The sequence below is a fragment of the Sinocyclocheilus rhinocerous genome, unplaced genomic scaffold (assembly GCF_001515625.1).
Source record: "Sinocyclocheilus rhinocerous isolate Xijiao unplaced genomic scaffold, SAMN03320098_v1.1 scaffold1725, whole genome shotgun sequence".
NCBI lineage: Eukaryota > Metazoa > Chordata > Actinopteri > Cypriniformes > Cyprinidae > Sinocyclocheilus > Sinocyclocheilus rhinocerous.
Window position 1 is genome coordinate 763731 of NW_015627232.1, and position 19637 is coordinate 783367.

General features: G+C 37.3%; 1 protein-coding gene across 1 annotated transcript; it reads right to left on the bottom strand.

Moving 5' to 3' along the window:
• Positions 1 to 450: 450 nt before the first annotated feature.
• On the bottom strand, positions 451 to 19173 carry taf4b (TAF4B RNA polymerase II, TATA box binding protein (TBP)-associated factor). Its single transcript, XM_016532156.1, has 15 exons — positions 18371 to 19173; positions 18098 to 18231; positions 16342 to 16677; positions 16034 to 16147; positions 15213 to 15335; positions 15038 to 15127; positions 14654 to 14824; positions 13672 to 13795; positions 11801 to 11909; positions 11549 to 11598; positions 9620 to 9753; positions 5329 to 5454; positions 5180 to 5236; positions 4495 to 4611; positions 451 to 786 (listed from the first exon to the last, which is right to left on the bottom strand). Exons 1-15 carry the CDS (start codon positions 18984 to 18986, stop codon positions 655 to 657), a joined length of 2433 nt encoding a protein of 810 aa, XP_016387642.1. The 5' UTR covers positions 18987 to 19173; the 3' UTR covers positions 451 to 654.
• Between the last annotated feature and the right edge of the window lie 464 nt (positions 19174 to 19637).

Sequence of the window (19637 nt, forward strand, 5' to 3'; positions counted from 1 at the left end):
AGAGTTCTGAGGCTATCTATTGTCCTGTTTCTTTCAGCTTCAGACCCTCTGGCTGTTTGTACTTTCTACTGGTCCACTCTAGTTCTTGTGTCATGATCTGATTGGTCGGTCAGTCTCAAAATGATTTTGGTTGAATTGGGCTCTGAAGAAAAATCCTGCTTTGATTGGTCAGTACTGTTCTCTCGGCCAATGTCTCGCTGTGATTGGTGGATTTGGATGCCTAAGGCTGTATATGCGTGATTGGATAGTGGTGTTCTGTTCAGGGCATCCACTGCCCGGAGCTTATACACAGACCTCTGTACAATCCCCAAACAACTAGAGCAGCAAAAGTTCAGCATGACTGTATCAGCAGAAAAAGGTAATTTGTAAGGAGAAAAAAAATTTAATATTGGGAATTTGGACAACATACACAACTGTGCAGTTCAAATATACAAGATCCACACACGGTGTTGCTGCTAATAGTGTTTAATTTATTCCTTTGTGCTTACTTACTAGTCAAGATATATAAACAGTTAATTCAGTCATCAAAAGAAGGATAGGAACACAGAAATATAACAAAAACAGTTTCATTTTGAACAATGGTAAAGTATGTAATCTAAAGAACTTTTCCCAAACACAGCACATACCTCAGAAGTTGTGCGTTTGTGTGGTTATCTAGCCTAGAAATGCTCTATACAGCATGAGAGTATGTCTGAATGTGGGGTCTTGCTCCATGCAGAAGGTCAGATCTCTCAAAGTGACTCGAATCGGTGCTCGAGTTGCAAACTGCCCACATGAACCTAACAACTGGGCAGACAGACATAAAGAATAATTTTTTGAGCCACATGACCTAAATGATTTTTCTCATATGAAATCAATTTTGAAATAATTCATGATAAAACAATAGCACCTGCTTGATATCATCACAAAATCATAGTGAAAAATAAGTACACTTTAGTATACTTACACTGATATTACTTTAGTACACTTGTACGTATGTTAGTTGCAAATAAATGAAAATGTATTATAGTTTAAATTTAATTTAATTAACAAACGTTATTAAAGTCAAATTGTCAAAGTGTGTGAACCGAAAGTTGCTGCCGACTTTATTTCAGTATGGTGACGTATTTCCACCTGAAACAGAATATTGAGTAGAGGGCGGGGTTTTATTTTTGCACTCCTCCTCTCATCTTTCACTAGCAGCAAACTAATGGTTGGAGGGGTGTGGTCAGCGCCGATCCTAGACTTCTGGGGGCCCTACGCAAAACTATGTTGGGGGACGCGGGGGGTATGAGTGGTTATGAACGAATGTATGAAACGCATTTGTCCATGTTTCACTCAGTCTCGAATCGCGCTCGTGGAAAGTGCTTGAGAAACAGTGTCTCTTCCGCGGCTGCGTTTTCAACTGTTTTTTTAGTCTCGAGCAAGACTGTACGACATTCACATTACATGATTTTACGTAGATAGGGCGACAGCGCACCGCATTAAAAGAAATGACCATTCATGTTTTCATAACCGCTGGCCAAATTCAAAAACTAATCTTTAAGAGCAAGGGGGCCCTATGCAGCTTGCGTATTTTGCGTATAGGGAGGATCGGCTCTGGGTGTGGTTAAGCAAATTCTGCCCAAGCCGTCAAACTGACATCAGAGCAAAAGTGCCATTCTGGAGCGGAAGCAAAAGATGAACTTGCACGGATTAATTGCTCACCTTAAGACCAACAATGCGCGCTAACAAAACAAATATTGTAGATTTTGATTTCATGCAGACTTTAAATAAAAACTTTAGAGTGATTTTCTGACCCAATTAAGTAGAACTTAAAGGGATAATTCACCTTTAGTTGCTGGTCCCCTTTGACTTCTATAGTACGGAGAAAAAAAACAATATGCAAGATAATGGGGACCAGCAACTGAAGTACATCACTTTAAGTACATCTTCATATGTTGTTTCATAATTAATTATGATTATTCCACTATTATCTTGGATAAAAGGATTAAAGTGTCCTGCCAAATACACTGACAAACATTTATGATAAATTAAAATATAATTTCATTTATATTAAAACATTATACTATATTAAACAGTATTTAAAAAAATATTACACATTTGCATTGAAGTTGCAATTTAGTAAAAAAAAAAGTTATTTTTAAAAAAAATGATCAAATTTAAAATGTTAACTCTCTATATATATCTGTGTATCGAATATCACTACAGTATAATGAAGTAATTTACATGTGCCTTAGTATGTTAGTCAAAAAAATTAAAACATTGATTTAAAATAAAGCTTACATTGAAATGGTAAAGTGCACTGTTTAAAAGAATAACTAAGTGTCTTCTGTTAAAAGGTGTGTAAAACTTATTTACGTACACTTAAGTGGCCTTTTATTTAATACAACAGTACAGTACAATACAGTTGAAATTACAGGTTTTTTTTAAGGGTGCTTTCACCCTTGGTTCGATTGCTTGGTCCGAACCAGAGTTCGATTGCTCCCCCCTCCCCCTGCCCCCACTGGACTGTGTTCATATTATTTTATTTGGGTCAGAATCACGGTTCGTTTGCATCATCAAGCCAACAGCTGTTTACCCCATAGTAACGACGGCACAGGAGAAGGCGGCAAAATGCATAACATTGCTCTCTTCACTTTTATATATTTATATATTTGAACGGTTTGTTTTGTTTCCAAAGCTTCAGTACGTAACGGCAATGACGTCTGTCTTACGAATGTACTGTAAATGCCCTAAAGAACAATAAAGGCAAATAGAAATGAGATATACAGCTCTCTGCTTGCAGCGAGTCAGTCACGCTCGTCAGGAAAGCGAGTGAAACACACACAAACACACATTTTTATCAAATAATATGTCATTAATAGCGGTTCACTTCCGTGATTTGGTATGATTGTGTTCACATCAGCAATGAACCATACCAGAGTTCACTTGAACCGTGGTACGGTTCGCGGTTGCGCACCTGAGTTCAGAAGAGAGTGTTCACATCATCCAAACATATCGAACTCTGGCGTCAATCAAACTCAGGTGCGCACCAAAAGTGCTAGTGTGAAAGCACCCTTAAATATACTTTGAAGTACACTACTCGTGCACAATCAATATAATTAAGTGCTTTTTCACAAGGGGAGCTAAAAATAGGCCTAGTTCATTATCCTTTTGAGAAATCATTCAATCAATCAGAATAAACTCACCTTAATTACAGTATAATAAAGAGAAAGATTTAGGCATACATATAGACATGAACAAATAAATGCTGCTGCAGATAATTTAACTTTGGAAACACAAGGTTGGCATCTTTTAACCTCCGTACTTTTCCTGCTAACTGCACTGGCTCTTTATAGAGATGCTTATTCTACTAGAGATGAAACCTCAAAATGAGGCAAACACTAAACTTCCCTAGGCAGAGGAGTTTTTTCTAAAAGGCCTGTGTAATTTAAGCACACAAAAACTCAAAACCATCTTTTCACTTATTAGCATTCCTCACTGCCTAAAGGAAAAATAATTCACAAATGTAAAAACTAATTAAACTAAACTAACAAAATCCTCTGGTCTTTTGTTCAGTCTTTCCTTGTCCTGTTTTTCTCATATATTTTATAAAATCACTAACAATACCACCCGGTATATTACAGATAAAGTTAAGTCCTTCCCCTTTAGGCATAAACAGTACATTACCATCAAACGTTTGGGGTTGGTAAGATTTTTTTTACCTGTTTTTGAAAGTCCCTTATGCTCACCAAGGCTGCATTTATTTGATCAAAATACAGTAATATTGTGAAATATAATTACAATTTTAAATACATTTCTGTTGAAATATATTTTAAAATGTAATTTATTCCTGTGATGCAAAGCTGAATTTTCAGCATCATTCCTCCAGTCTTCAGTGTCACATGAACCTTTCAGAAATCATTCTAATATGGTGATTTTTATTATTAACATTTCTTATAATTATCAATGTTGAAAACAGTTGTACTGATTAATATTTTTGTGGAAAAGATACATTTTCTTTCGGCAATTTCTGATGAGCAAAGTACAAAATAACAGCATTATAAACGTCTTTACTGTCATCTTTACTGAATAAAAGTACTAGCTTCTTCAAAAAAATCTTACCGACTCAATCTCTGAATGGCATAGTATCAACTGATTTTATAGCATGAAAAAGTCAATCAAAGAGATTGATGTGTTTGGTCGACAGTTAGTGGTGTCCTCAAACACAATATACCAATTCCCTTTCTAAAGGAGTTTACTAATATTTCAGTGACATAAGAGCAAATGCGTAATTTCATAGAGCCACACAGGAAGCCTTACACATGTACTTAATAAAAACCAAAACAGCTTGTCTAAGTACAGACAGAAATATAAAAATGACCAAAAGCTCTGTTCTACAGACTGTTTATATATGTGATTGATTTTGAACACATATGTAAACATTTCCTGCACATCTGCACAGAATGAAGTATTAAGACAGTATACAGGAAAACTCTGAACAGAGGTGACTGTATAGACATGTGCAGGTACCTGGTTGGCCCCTGAGCCAGGAACCTCCAGAGATTTCCTCTTACGTGGCCCCAGGGCTGCCAGCGCTGCCAAATTTGCATCTCTGTGCTCCATCTGTGCCAACTCCAACTGCTGCATCTAAACAAGGGCAAAAAAAGAGAGAATGTGCGCTTGACAGGCACTCAAAAATAAAATCAATATTTCCATTGGCTCACCCAAATCCACATGGAATGTTTGTAAAAAAAACTAAAAAAAACGGAAAGCTGTTATTGGTGATGAATCTTTCATTTTAGCACTATTGATTTTACCGATAGACTATGACAAAGAACCCAAGTCGGAGGCCTGTGCAAAAACACACAAACATGTTACGTGCTCTCTAACACACAACTAGATGAGCGCTACCTTGTAAACAGACACACAACTCATCCAGAGGGCTTTCATTACATTCTGTTCCCTGTTTAGCCGCAGGCTTCAATTCCAGACCCAATATTAGACTCAATTAAAATGGGCCCCCAATTAGAGAGCTTTGTCTCCAGGGTATGTGTATGTATGTGTGTGGATTTGTCTATGTGGGGCACAAATGGGACTTTATGAAGAGTATTGATCGTCCTCATTGCTATACAAGGGAGCAGAAGGAATGAAAAACAGGTTGTGGAAGAGGGACGTATGTCTTTTTATTAACACCAACACACAGAAATCCTTCTACCTCTTTGGCTCGCTGTTTCAGACGCTGTTGCTCTGGGTCTTCACTGTTTGTGCGACTCTACACGCAAATAGAGGGGAAAAAAACTGTACATTTTAAATGGAGACTGATTCCAGGTGCTTTTCTCCTCTTTTGTTGTGTCTGCTAGTTACCCGGGCAATGCGGAGCAGGGCTTCTCGCTCCTCTTCCTCCCTCCTTTGTTTCTCCAGTCTTTCCAGTTGCTCCAGGAACTTCAGCTGAGAGCGCGTGTCATTGGTCTGACTGTAGCGCCAATCATCCTCACCACAGGAAACACACACCACAGAAAACAGAGTACGACAAGACACAAATTTGAGACTGTGGTACACATTGGTTTATACAAGTCAACATGAAACAGCATTAACTACCCATTTTACATCCATATTGCAGTGTAATTCTGGGAAAACAATAGTTGCCTAAAACAATAACTCAATCCAAAATCACATACTTTGCAGCCTTTTTAAAAAGTATGTTCTATATGAATGCGTGTAATATGAATTTTATCTGGATGTACAACATTGTCATGTGACTTGAGGTATCAGTTGTGTCGCTTCAGTGTCATTCACAATTCCTCTCCCATGGCCTTATGGGATAGTTAAGTGTCCATTTGATGTGCACTTTGGAATCTCAGTGGAGGGGAGGTAGTAGGTCATCATTTTACATACTGTTCTTTGTGTACTACATAATAGGGGAGCAAGCATATTAAGATCAAGTCATAGCATAGATTTGACTATTTTGCGGTGCTGATTCCAAAAACAGCCCATCACACTGCTGAAAAGAAGTCTTTTATTATTCCTTAAAAAAAGCCATAAAACATGACATTTTCCTCTGAGACAGGTTAACAACAATTTGTTCAATACTCGCATGCAAGAAAATTTAAATGATACATTTTGAATATACTTTTGACAATTTTGACTGCTTTTGTTATCTTGATAAGTGCATTAAAGCTGATAAATACCTCATTTTAAAATCTTATTTTGTGGGAAAAAACTGTACATTATGGAAAGTTTCTATTGGATTTTTTTTTACGCAGCATCATCAAATTAGTTAATACTTGGCTTTTTTTAAAAGACTACAGGGCTATGTTATTATTCCTGCCCATGCAGAATTCCGTATTCCGCCCATAGAATTCTGCTTGATTTTTTGTTTTTTCCTTCAGGGCTAGAAAATGAATAAATGGCGAATGAATATTCGATCTTTACATGTGGGCAGGAACAAAACGCTCTTTTCCACTGATTGGTCAACCAAACAATAAACCGTACCGTCATCAGTCGTTCCCCAGTTCCACGCAGCATAATAACAGTCCTCCGCTGCTACAGTTGTATGGATTCTTAACGCGTTTATTGCAACTATATTTCATAACTTTCTCATCAGACAGCCAGACTAATGAATGGCTCACGAATAGCCCGAACAGGGGCAGAGCCTAGACAGGGCTTAGCCTACTTCTGTGTAGGCATAAATTCAGCAACCTGCGCAAGAAATATTAGTTTATTTCATAGTCTAATAATTATTTTACTTCCCATCTGCACCCACAGCTACCCCCGAACCTACATCTTTGGCACATCGCCTGTTTTACTGAGCTGACATATCAAAGTTTGTGTGGCAAAGCCGCGTGACCACTGATCTAATAGAGATGCACTGGACAGCATTCAGCACGGTAGTGGAGCGCAGATTATCGATTGTGTGGCAAAGCCGCGTGACCACTGATCTAATAGAGACGCACTGGACAGCATTCAGCACGGTAGTGGAGCGCAGATTATCGATTTAAGTGTAAAACCTACGCAGCAGTCATAGCTTTTGTTTTAAGCAATATGCTGAGTTTTGGACAAGGGATAAAATTGAAATGATATAGATATGCCATTGATATGATTATTATGCATCAGTGTAGTTTATGGTCACAACTATTATTATTCTCTCTTTCTCTCTCTATATATATGTATATATATAGTGCTCTCTCAGTTACAAGAATATATTAAAACCCTGAAATAACACTTTGAACAATAAGTTTTATTTATTTATTTAGTGATAAGATTATTTAAGCATTTAATTTCTAAAAGAGGCAACTGATTTTCAGGGGTATTTTTTACATATAGGATTTTTTTTCTATTCGTATTAAATATGTATGTGATTTTAATCAGTGTAGTTTATGGTCACAACTATTATTATTCTCTCTTTCTCTCTCGCTCGCTCTCTCTCTCTCTATATACATATATATATATGTGTATATATATAGTGCTCTCTCAGTTACAAGAAGATATTAAAACCCTGAAATAACACTTTGAACAATAAGTTTTATTTATTTATTTAGTGATAAGATTATTTAAGCATTTAATTGCTAAAAGAGGCAACTGATTTTCAGGGGTATTTTTTACATATAGGATTTTTTTTCTATTCGTATTAAATATGTATGTATGTATGTTACATTCTTAAATTTAGTTACTTAGAATAATGTGACACCATAGGCTGTTACCAGATAAATCAGTATCAACCAAAGCCATCTTTGCACAGGTGACAAAGAAGCTGCATCTGAAGTTGATTTTCGATGTATTTACGTGTTAATGTTGCCCAGAAGGAAGTAAATGCATTTACACACCAATTACAATTGCATAATGTAATGTGATTAATGTTTTAAACTTAACAATTTTGAATGCAAAAATATATAACGAATGACAAAATGAAATGATACTTGGAGTATGAAAGTAGCCTATTATCGCCAGTAGGTGGCGGCAACTCATTGTGTTAATGAATGAGTCATCCATTCAACCGAATCGCTCAAAAAGCTGATTCATTCTGGAATAAGAATCAAGTGGCTTTCTATACTAATGGGTAATTAAATCACTCACTCAAGGAAACACCACTCTGTGCCTTAAGATGGGAGTCAGTCGGTTCTCAGCAGTTCTGTGTCTTTGCCTCGTTTGGCAGAGAAAATTAAAACACCATATTTTGAGACATCATTTAATACTCAATATTAATGAGATAAACTCAGCGTATTGCTTAAAACAAAAGCTATGACTGCTGCGTAGGTTTTACACTTAAATCGATAATCTGCGCTCCACTATAGTGCAGAATGCTGTCCAGTGCGTCGCGCGCACTCCATTAGATCAGTGGTCGCGTGGCTTTGCCACACGAACTTTGATATGTCAGCTCAATAAAACAGGCGATGTGCCAAAGATGTAGGTTCGGGGGTAGCTGTGGGTGCAGATGGGAAGTAAAATAATAATTAGGCTATGAAATAAACTAATATTTCTCGCGCAGGTTGCCGAATTTATGCCTACACAGAAGTAGGCTAAGCCCTGTCTAGGCTCTGCCCCTGTACGGGCTATTCGTGAGCCATTCATTAGTCTGGTTGTCTGATGAGAAAGTTATGAAATATAGCTGCAATAAACGCGTTAAGAATCCATACAACTGTAGCAGCGGAGGATTGTTATTATGCTGCGTGGAACTGGGGAACGACTGATGACGGTACGGTTTAATGTTTGGTTGACCAATCAGCGGAAAGGAGCGTTTCGTTCCCGCCCACATGTAAAGATTGAATATTCAAGCCATTTATTCATTTTCTAGCCCTGAACGTAAAAACGAAAAATCAAGCAGAATTCTTGTTTTTTCATTAAAAAAAAAGAAAGCTTTTTCTTATTTTTCTGTTTTTAAAGGGGTCATATGATGCGATTTCAATTTTTCCTTTCTCTTTGGAGTGTTACAAGCTCTTGGTGCATAAAGAAGATCTGTAAAGTTGCAAAGACTAAAGTCTCAAATCCAAAGAGATATTCTTTATAAAAGTTAAGAGTCAGCCACACCTACCTTCTTTTAGCAGCATCATATGACCCCTTTAATATTAAATTTAAAAACGAATGGACGGAAGATACCCTGATTATGCAGCCTAGGTGATGTCTAAAATGAACAGTATTTAACAACTCTCTAGTCGTTCTAGAAAGATTGATATAATATCAAATTGCACTGATAAATGCTGCATGATAAGGATCAATTTTGCCATCTTCTCTGAACCCAAAGTTTTGGTCCCACATTAAGACATAGTGTCTTTAACTACTATGTACGCATGTCAAAATGTAATTTTAGGTAGTGTACCAATTGTGTTAATGTTGAGTTACAGAACACTTTTGCTGCTATTGAGGTGGGATACGGTTAAGGTTAGGGACAGGTTAAGTAGTATGATTAGGTTTAAGGTGTGAGGTAGAGTCAACAGTGTAATTGCAGATGTAAGAAAATAATTACAGATGTGATTACAGAAAGGTACAATGTAAAAGTACAATGTAAAAATGTGAATGTACACAATGTACTGTATCAATTGACTAATTTAAATGGTAAGTACACAGTAGTTAAAACCAAGAAACAAGCTTTACTAAGAAATTCTGAAAGTTTTCTGTTTTCTCAATTATTTTGTCTACTGTGTTTTATAGGCAAGGATACCTTATAAGAAATCTGTCGATGTTGTGCCACAATGGTTATCTTCTCCAGCAGGTCCCGAAGCCTCTCTTGTGTCGCCAGAGAGAGCAGTTCAAGAACATCAGGACAGACCTCTGTGATACTCAAAGATCCACCTATGCACACACAATCACACGTTTAGTTGTTGTCCTAGCATGGGAGAAGCACTCGCTCTACTGTCTGATTTTATCTGAATGTTATCAATGACAAGATTAATAAATAATTAATTTAAAAAGCTAATTCGTAACTTGTGGATCAATCCAGAATTGCAGAGCAAGAATAAAGATAAACCAGTGAATAATTATTTTCACACACCCAACTGAAGTCATTTATACATTTCAGGACTGTATTTAAAACATTCATACCTCATTCGATACAAGTGTCAACAGAACCCAATTTCAATTTCAAAGTAAATTCCCAGGCAGTGTCGCAATTTTTAAAGGGGGAAAATGTGCTGTGGTAAAATGTTAAATGGAGTTGAGATAATTCACTCTTATTTGTAGATGAACGCATAATCAAATTAGCTTAAATGTATTAACGTGTCAGATGCGGGAAATGGGTTCAACTTTGTGAATGGCACATTCAAGTTCTGTGGGCACAGATTGTGTGTGGGCCTGATAATCACAGACAGTTCTTCAAGAATCACATGAATCCCCCTCTAATTCAGCATTTGTACAGATCTATTTACTGCCTGACGGAAATGGAGATTGTGTAAAATTAGAGGCAAATGTCTTCATCGAGCTGGAATCCAGAGATTTTGTTGTTTTCCTCCGCTGTTTATATTATATTCACATTTCCATAATGTCAGACATGCTTTGTTCCTGTTGGTCTGTTACGCTTGCTGAGTAGACAGACATCTGCAAACACTCCAATTCCATCTAATTTTTGCCCTTTCTGTTGATGCGGACCGAGTTCCTGCGAGTACAAGCCTGTCTCTTTTATTTCCACATTCTCTCTTTTCGTCTCCTCCTCCTCCGCACGAATCCCCCTATCTCCTGGCTATCTCCCTCTCTCTGCCTCTGTCGTCCTTTCTCTCCCTTGTTCTGACGCTTTTTTGATCAGTGCAGCAGAGTGGATTCCTGCCACTCTGGCAACTTTGCGCGGCTCAGCAGTCATTAGCATACTGATTAAGCAGAACAGGCTCGTCAGAGATACCACTGATCAAAGACAGAGACTGCACTCGTGTGTCACAACACAGCGCAACATATGCCCAAAAAAAACACAGACAGGATGCATGCCGTAGAGGCAGAGCTGAGGGAGGCGAACAGACTTTGACAAACAGAGATGGAGGGAAATGCAATATCACTTTGAGTAAAGATACACTGAAGTACAAAAAAAGCTGTTATTGCTGTAGCTGAGGTCAGTAAAAAATGGAGGAATACAGCGTTCAGGAATGTTAGTTTTAAATAATTATGCAATATCGAGTTACTAATTAGCAACTAATTACAGTACATGAAAAGCAATTCGTTAAGACTCTTTTGTATTACATTTTCACACACTTTTAGACACTCTTTGCTCTAAACTGGAAGTGCGCTGCCTGGCATTTGCTTTACATTCAAAGTCCTTTTTTTTCCAAACAGCTGGTTTGGTGTTGTTAGCAGGTTTAAGCTAGTCTTAGCTGATATAATATGGGCTATTCCGTCAAATTGAACAAGCTGGTGCTCAGTTGGTTTAGCTGGTCTGCAAGCTTTTCCCTAAGGCTGACCAGCTGACTAACTGAAAACCAGCCAAAAAAAACAACAACAAAATGGTTTAGGGTGAGTGGCAATATCATATTTGATATGCAAGTTAGTAATTGCTATTTGATGCAGCCTAACGTGCATTTAAAGGGGTCATATGATGCTGCTAAAAAGAACATTATTTTGTGTATTTGGTGTAATGAAATGTGTTTATGTGGTTTAAAATTCTCCTCACTCAGGTTCACGCCGGCCATGGAGGCCACATCATTAATGTCATCATCATCTCTAAATGAAAGTCCGTCAAGAAAACGAAAGGACAGGATTTCACTTTTTTGTCTTAAAATGAATATGCTAATGGTATAGCTCATCTAGAAATCTTAATCTATAGCGACATTGACTGCCTTCTATTCAAATTCATCCTATAAAGAACCAATATGCACATTCACTCGCTGTGCAGCAGCGAATGGCCGCAAGTCAGAGCTATTACCGGAAAGAGCCCGAGGTGCTGTCCTTGAAGCCGTGTGCCTGAGCTGGAAGGGGTGGCTGGGAAAAGTGTGTTCTAGATGCCTGAAGGATGGACTGCCGCACAACAGCACCTGTGGGGACAGAATAAAAATACAGATATTTTTATCAGCCTGAAATGAATTGGGACACTTGGAGGTGAAAGAAGCACAAAAGTAATAAAAGTTCACCTAGTCTTTCAGTATACTGAGCTTTGATCAAAACGACGTTCATGTAACCCACATATATATGAGCAATATCACATGAGTTGCAGTGCAATATGGCTGTATATCAGCTGATAGGGAGCTGATATACAGCCATATTGCACCGCTACAAGTGTGATATTGTGTTTATACAACAGTTCGACAGCACAAGTGTGTAAAAAAAAAAAAGACAACAATGGAGTGTCTTTAAAAACCCTCTTTTGCAGTGGAACTATTTCCTTCCGCCACAGGTTCAAATCTCAGTTTGACAGTTTAACAGCTGAGCCCAAAGCCTCCGTTACTAATTACAAAATGTCACTTTAGAACTAGTAACTAAAGAATGCCGAGTTGCTTCATTAAAAGCTAATTGTATTACTGTATTAGAAGCTCACTGTATTGTGCAGAGCAGGGGTGCCCACACTTTTTTGTGCGGGGATCTACTTTTCAAATGACAAACTCAATGAGATCTACCAACAAAAACCTAGAAGCCAAAAAAAGCTTGTTGGGACCAACACATGTATCTTTAGGAATTAATCTAATAATTCAATTTAAAAAAAATATATTAATGTTCATTTATAATATTGTTCAATTTTAACATTACATTGAAAACAGCCATCTATCTATGTATAGATTATGACAGCCAGGGGGTGATTGGGAAAGGTCCACGAGATTCGAGGACTAGAAAGAACTGTTGCATTATATATATGGCTGTTTCATTGGGTTTCATTGATCAGCAGTTTAATGGAAGTGCCTATGTGTTGAGGTCAGAATTATATGCCCTTTGGTAAAATATGTGCAAAGGATGCTATGATAAATTCTTTCATTCATTAAAAAAAAAAAAAGAAATAAATAAATAAATCGAACCTTTCATTGGGGTAAAACTATTGAAAGGTGTGTGTGTGTGTGGGGGGGGGGGACATTTAATGTAAAATGTCAAATTACATTATGAAATAAATGTTTTTCCCCCAATACATGCACCCCTAGAAATTTTTATGACTAAAATATGTATAATAAACTATATTCCCATTCCCATATTGTACATGTAAATGTCCAGCTATTACTTCCGTTTTCACAGGAGTATAAATATGAGGTTACACAAAGGCCAAATTCCCTTAATTATCCATCACAATGAGTAAAACTGAAGAATAGAGTTCGGATGAGCTACACAAGATTGTTGAACTTTACAAAATAGAAAGTGACTGTGAGAAAATAGCTAAAGCATTAAAAAAATGCCCATTTCCACCATCAGGGCAATAATTAAGACAATCCAATCAACTGCAGATCTGCCTGGAAGAGGAAATGTGCCTATATCATCCTAATGCACGGTGAGGTGTAAAGTTTGAATTGACAAAGACTCTCCAAGGATCACATCTGGAAAATTGCAGGAATTAGTTGAGTCTTGGTGTCAGAAAGCCTCAAAAATATATGTAACAGCACCAACATCAGCACAAGTTGCTTGGGAGGGTTTCAAGAGAAAAAAATCTACTCTCCAGTATATTAAGTTGCCAGACAATAATGGAACTTCAAACGGGACCTGGAACTGTTTTAACTCCATTTTTGATTAAATATAAACATCCCTGATGAGCATAAGGGACTTATTTCAAAAACATTGTACTGACTTCAAACTTTTGAATGGTGAAACTATAGCTTATACCTGCTGGGTGAGCATTGGTTTGAATGAGCATCTGTTTGGGTTGAGTTTGGTTCTGTGCAGGTAAGCCCATCTGAGCTGATGTCAAAGACTGTTTGACGATTACTCCTTTAGGTTGCTGGATCACCTGACAAGGTAAAAACAAAATCAACACGAAGACAGCATTTCTAAGTAAATACAGCAAAGATGCAAGAATTATGCATAAAATATTCAAAGGTATGCTGGGTTTAGTCCACCTCGAGGACATTGTAGAAACCATTGTAGAGCACTTTCTGCAAACCATCAGAGCACTTTCTGATTCTGAAGTAATCAAAACCTCTAAAGTCTATTCAGGTATATGGGAAATGAGCTTCTGTATTTCAGTGGAAATCCATCAAGACGTCCAATAAAATGGTGATATTAGATTACAGAAAAACAAATCATGACATTATTTGAATATGATAACATGACATTCTTGGTAAGAAATGGGGTAAGACTCATGCATCTTTGTCTCTAGTGTAAAACTAATTTGGCTCTGCTTGGGCTTGTGGGATACTGGTGGTTTTAAGTGAATTAGCCTGTACACCGTGGGCGGTGGTGAGTTAACCAGGAAATGAAGACAAAGTGAAGAGAGGCTGTCATAAAAATGAACCAGTGTGCTGGGAAGGAGGCAGTGTGAAATTAGTGTTTCACTCTCTCTCTCACACACACACACACAGTCTACTATTACATAAAATATCAAAACAGTGTATTCAGGATCCCCAAACACACATACCTGAATTCCAGACACCATATGGTATTCTAACTATTGATAGAGAACTCATACCTGCAGATTAACATTAAAACAATGCACATCCAGAGTTGTTTCCATGGTGAAAACACCACCACTGAATGATCATTTGTTTTCCTTATTATCAAATTACTCTTCCGTTGTTTCATATAGGCAAACCCCTGAAATCATCATGATTAATTACATTGCCGGGACTAAAAATGGGCCGGGGCTTACCAGCTGAGCCATTCTGGTTGGCTGGTTGGGCTTGAGGGAGGAGCTGACAGACACAGTGGACTTCTGGTTTGCGGCCTTGGTTGGTGCTGAATCTGAGGGCTTGAGCTGGTCGCACTGCTGAATGAAGAGCTGCGAGTTTGGGGTGAGCTGACGGACAGCTGGCAGGCTCCTCTGAAAGAATTAATACATTCATCTCTGCTTGTATGTCTCTAATTTAGCTCATACCAAAGAGGCCGCGTCTCATTCATACATGAGCTATGAAGGTCTGATAATAGATTTCATCTTAAAATCAGGTCAAAAATGAGGTCAGCGCCCTCATATATATACCCATATGACTTTGTTGAAGTTGCTGGTAATATCTAAATGAGTTTTAACTGCATTCACCTTCAGGAAAGGCACTAGATATGGCTGAGGGGATGATTTGAGCTCCATATAGAGTTTTTCAGTAAACTCCTCTGCCTCTAGTTTCCCATCCTACATGTAGAGAAGAAAACAAAAGCCCTTTAAAACACAATGTATTCTAAAATATTGATTTTAAAAGCAGCAAGTGACATCATACCAGCAGGCCTTTGACAAGAGCTTTGACGTTCTGAGCCATGTTGGCAGAGCGAGTGCCGCTCGATGCTAGCTTCATAAGAGTGACCAGAAAGTTTTTACACTTCTTCACATTCTCCAAGGTCTCCTGATGATAAAGAAAATGAAACATGATCAGTTTTGTGATGCACATAGTGAAAATATTTAAAAAACATTGATATCAGCTAATACTGGATATTTAATTTTAAATATCAAAATGTACTTTTAGATCACCTAACCTCAGTTAATTTTTAAAAACTAATCAAAAATATTGATTATCCTTACCTTTTTGTTAATCACCTTTTTGTCATATCAAATATGTTACGTCAGGCTTTTGAGGAATCTTTATTTAATCTTCTCTCAATCACCATAGTATTACACTGCATTATATGTTCTTCTGCCCCATGCTTTAAACTACAGAGCTTTTGATAACAAAACTGAGCATTTAAATATCTAATATCAAAGGCATATTAATGGGAGATATAGAGTGACAACTGTTATTTATAAGCTTTTTTTGCAAGAAATATGCTATATTGTTATAAAAATATCACAAATTTACATTACAAGCAATCAGAATTTCAGTGTACCTTTTGTGTATATAAAATTCAGAAAGCTCCATATTCTCTTATATCATACTATATAAACCATAAAAGCCTGATGTACCACATCATAAGACATTTTTTTTGTTTTTTAATATTTTGTATAAAGCTTGTAAAAAAAAAAAATTCTGATATTATATCATATGTCAGGCTTTCCAGGATTAATAATTGTGTATCTGTAAACACATAACTTGTAACATGAACTTACAGCTGTAACAGTGACTGGGGTTGATGATGTGTTTGTGCTGGATCTGGCTGGTACATTAGGAGACACCATACGTGGGGCATTACCCTGGGTGGAGAGAGCACCTTTGCCCACAGACTGCAGAGAAAATGAAGCATAGACATGATTAGGTAGATGAATGTGACACTGAATGACCTACATTTCTATTTAAATCACTGAGGGAAAGCTAACAATGCATTTCAGTCAACATCTTGCCCTGAAGTCAGAGTATGAATCATTATTTTTGTTTTGTTGTTTGGATCAATAATTGATGCAGCCAAAGTGAGTAATACCTTTACAGCAGAGGTATTAATTATGGTAGTTGCAGTGACAGAATTAGTCCTCTGGTTAAAGGTCCCCGGTGTGCTGCTGTTTGGAGTCATTTGACTGGCTTTGATAACAGGCCCCATGGTAGAGCTGGGCTTTCTGATGGCTGTCCCTATAACACCGGCTGGTTTAATGATGGTAGCTCCTGTTGTACATGATGGCGTGAAAATAGCAGTCCCTGTAGCGGTGGGTGGTTTCTGAACGGCAGTCCCTGTAGTGGGGTTAAGTTTAATATTGGTAGTAGCTGATGCACTGGAAGGTGGGAAAGAAACTCTGATGATTGGTGTAGTGGTTACAGTTGCCTGTAAAAAACAAAAAGATATATGAAATAAAGTGGTGCATTTCCATAATAAATCAAATACTTGTAAGAGATATCTTATAGGATGGCCTTTCAAGCTTTTGGTAATGTCAGTGACTGCCAAATATGGTTAACTTCCTTTGTGAGAGAAGGCTGCTTCATGTTTTCAAATGCATGCAGATGCATTTATTTTGTGACAAATAGTAAGCATTAAAGACTAAGTTTTTCCAACATAATTAGCTCTTTTCATAATTAGCCTATTTTCCCCACAAGATTTAAAAATATATATGGCTATTTCTCTCACAATTCGGACTTTTTTCTCTGTATTCTGACTTCTAATTGTTCGTAAATCGTTTTGCCACACATAGAAAAATTAAAAAGATAATTGCTACTTCTCTCACTATTCTGGCCTTTTTCTTGCAATTACAAGTTATCTCACAATTCTGACTTTTCTTCTCACATTTCTAATTTCATACCACACACATTGGGACCTTATTTCTCGCAATCCTGAGTCTGAATAATCAAAGTCTGAATTGTGAGATTTTTTACACAATTAAAATATATTCTATAATTAATATATAATTGTATTAATATTAAATAAATATTTTCAGACAAATGCTAATATTTAAAATATGAATGAATATATAACATTTCAAATGAAGTATTAGTATGACACTTTTCATGATCAAAATCATATAGCCTAAACATACGTAAAATGTGAAGAAAAAAAAGATTTTAAAAAAATCTGAAAACTGCATATGCATAAAACAAGAAAATTGTCCACTGACCCATAACATTTCAAATGAAGTGGCAGAAACCATAATAAATGTAAATGTTATCTAAAAAATTTTAATTTGGCATTAAATATGTATTTTTAACACAATTAAAATATATTATATAATTAATATATAATTGTATTAATATTAAATAAATATTTTCAGACAAATGCTAATATTTAAAATATGAATGAATATATAACATTTCAAATGAAGTGGCAGAAACCATAATAAATGTAAATGTTATCTAAAAAATTTTAATTTGGCATTAAATATGTATTTTTAACACAATTAAAATATATTATATAATTAATATATAATTGTATTAATATTAAATAAATATTTTCAGACAAATGCTAATATTTAAAATATGAATGAATATATAACATTTCAAATGAAGTATTAGTATGACACTTTTCATGATCAAAATCATATAGCCTAAACATACGTAAAATGTGAAGAAAAAAAAGATTTTAAAAAAATCTGAAAACTGCATATGCATAAAACAAGAAAATTGTCCACTGACCCAATTTTGTCCCTCTGGTGAGACTGGGGGCTCAAAGACCATAGTCTGAATATCATATGTTTATCTCACTGGATCTTTGTTTTTATTCCCAGCATTAAAAATAAGTGACCAAAATAGCACACCTGTGAGGATGGGGGTCTAACTATAGCAGAGGCATTGGCACTTGCTGGTTTTGGCAGCATTCCCTGAGCCTGGGCCAGAGCCTGCTGAGATACCAACATCAACTGCCCGCTGTCACTGCGGATTAACACCATTCCTTCAGAGGCAGGGGAGAGAGAGTAAGACATCGCCAAGACTGATAAGTAGGCTTGATGCTTAAGTACAGTATTACAGTTAGAATACACTAACAGACCAAGAAAAGAAACCGTGGATCCTGAATCCACACGTAAACTCACCTTGTGGGACCTGGAAGTTGGCAGGCAGCTGCAGTGGCACAGTCTGAGGGGTGCGTGTCATTGGTACACTTTGTGATGGGTTGGAAATCCTTGGCAATGTCACGACTGCCCCTTTGGCTGTGGTCAGTGTGGTGACCCTGGGCTGGCTTATGGCCACGGAGCTAACAGAGACCCTTCCAGGCTGAGGAGCCAGTGCCAAACTGGTGGCCCCTGGTCCCTGAACATTAGACGTCACCACCCTGGCCCCTATAACCACTGGTGTGGTGGATCTGATCTGTGCAGGGCCTGCTATGACCTTTGGAGCAGCTTCAGATAAGGGTGAGCTCATAACTGTTACAGGCCGCAGACTAGCAGAGTTTGATAAATCAGTCTCTGTCTTTGGTTTTGGCTGTTCTCCTTCCCCATTAGGAGAAGCTAAATCTGGTTTGCTGTTTTCAGAGGTGTTAGCATTAACGTTGGAGTCTGACGCCTCTTTTTTCTTGTCTAATGTGGTTTGTGAAGTTTCCAAAGACTCCTCAATGTTGCTTTTTTGCGCGTCGTTGTTGTTTTCTTCGTTTTTTGTTTGCGCGCGAGACTGATCATTGTCTAATTGATCTGAACCCGATGTTTCCGACATTATTTAGTCTACTTTGACGATGTATTAAACACAGGTTGAATAATTTGGTAGAGAGAATAAACCTGAAACGTTTTTCCATCTATATGGTCGAATAATCAAATTTATATGTACAAATGCGCCGGCGACGCGACGAATATACAACTTTCGCCATTTTAACAGTTGGAGGTGGAGTTTTTCATTCATTCGAAGGATTCGAATCATTTGAATTCCTCAAAACTATTCATGATTCGTCGGCTCTTTCTGTACGCTACACAGTTACGCCGGCAGGTGGCGACAAGCGAATGTCTTTGTGTGTGTGTGTGTGTGTGTGTGTGTGTGCGTCAGTGAATCACTCAACCGATTCGCTAAAAGCACCGAGCCGTTCATGACGGGAAACAAGCGTTTATGATTGAGATGCTTCGTTCAGTGCTTTTCCGGATCTCGTTTAGATTCAAAAATCTTAATTGACTCGTTCAGTCAAGGGCGTATTGATTCAATAGATCCAACCAATAAAATGCTAACTTGAATGCCATTTGGTTTTAGGTTTTGATCAATGAGCGCGCGAGAGTTAAGTTAATTCACGAATAAAACATCAGTATCAAGAGGACATCTAGCTTGTCTAAATTGTTTAATACCCGAGCCCCTGTCACCGTTGCATTCATTTATTAATGC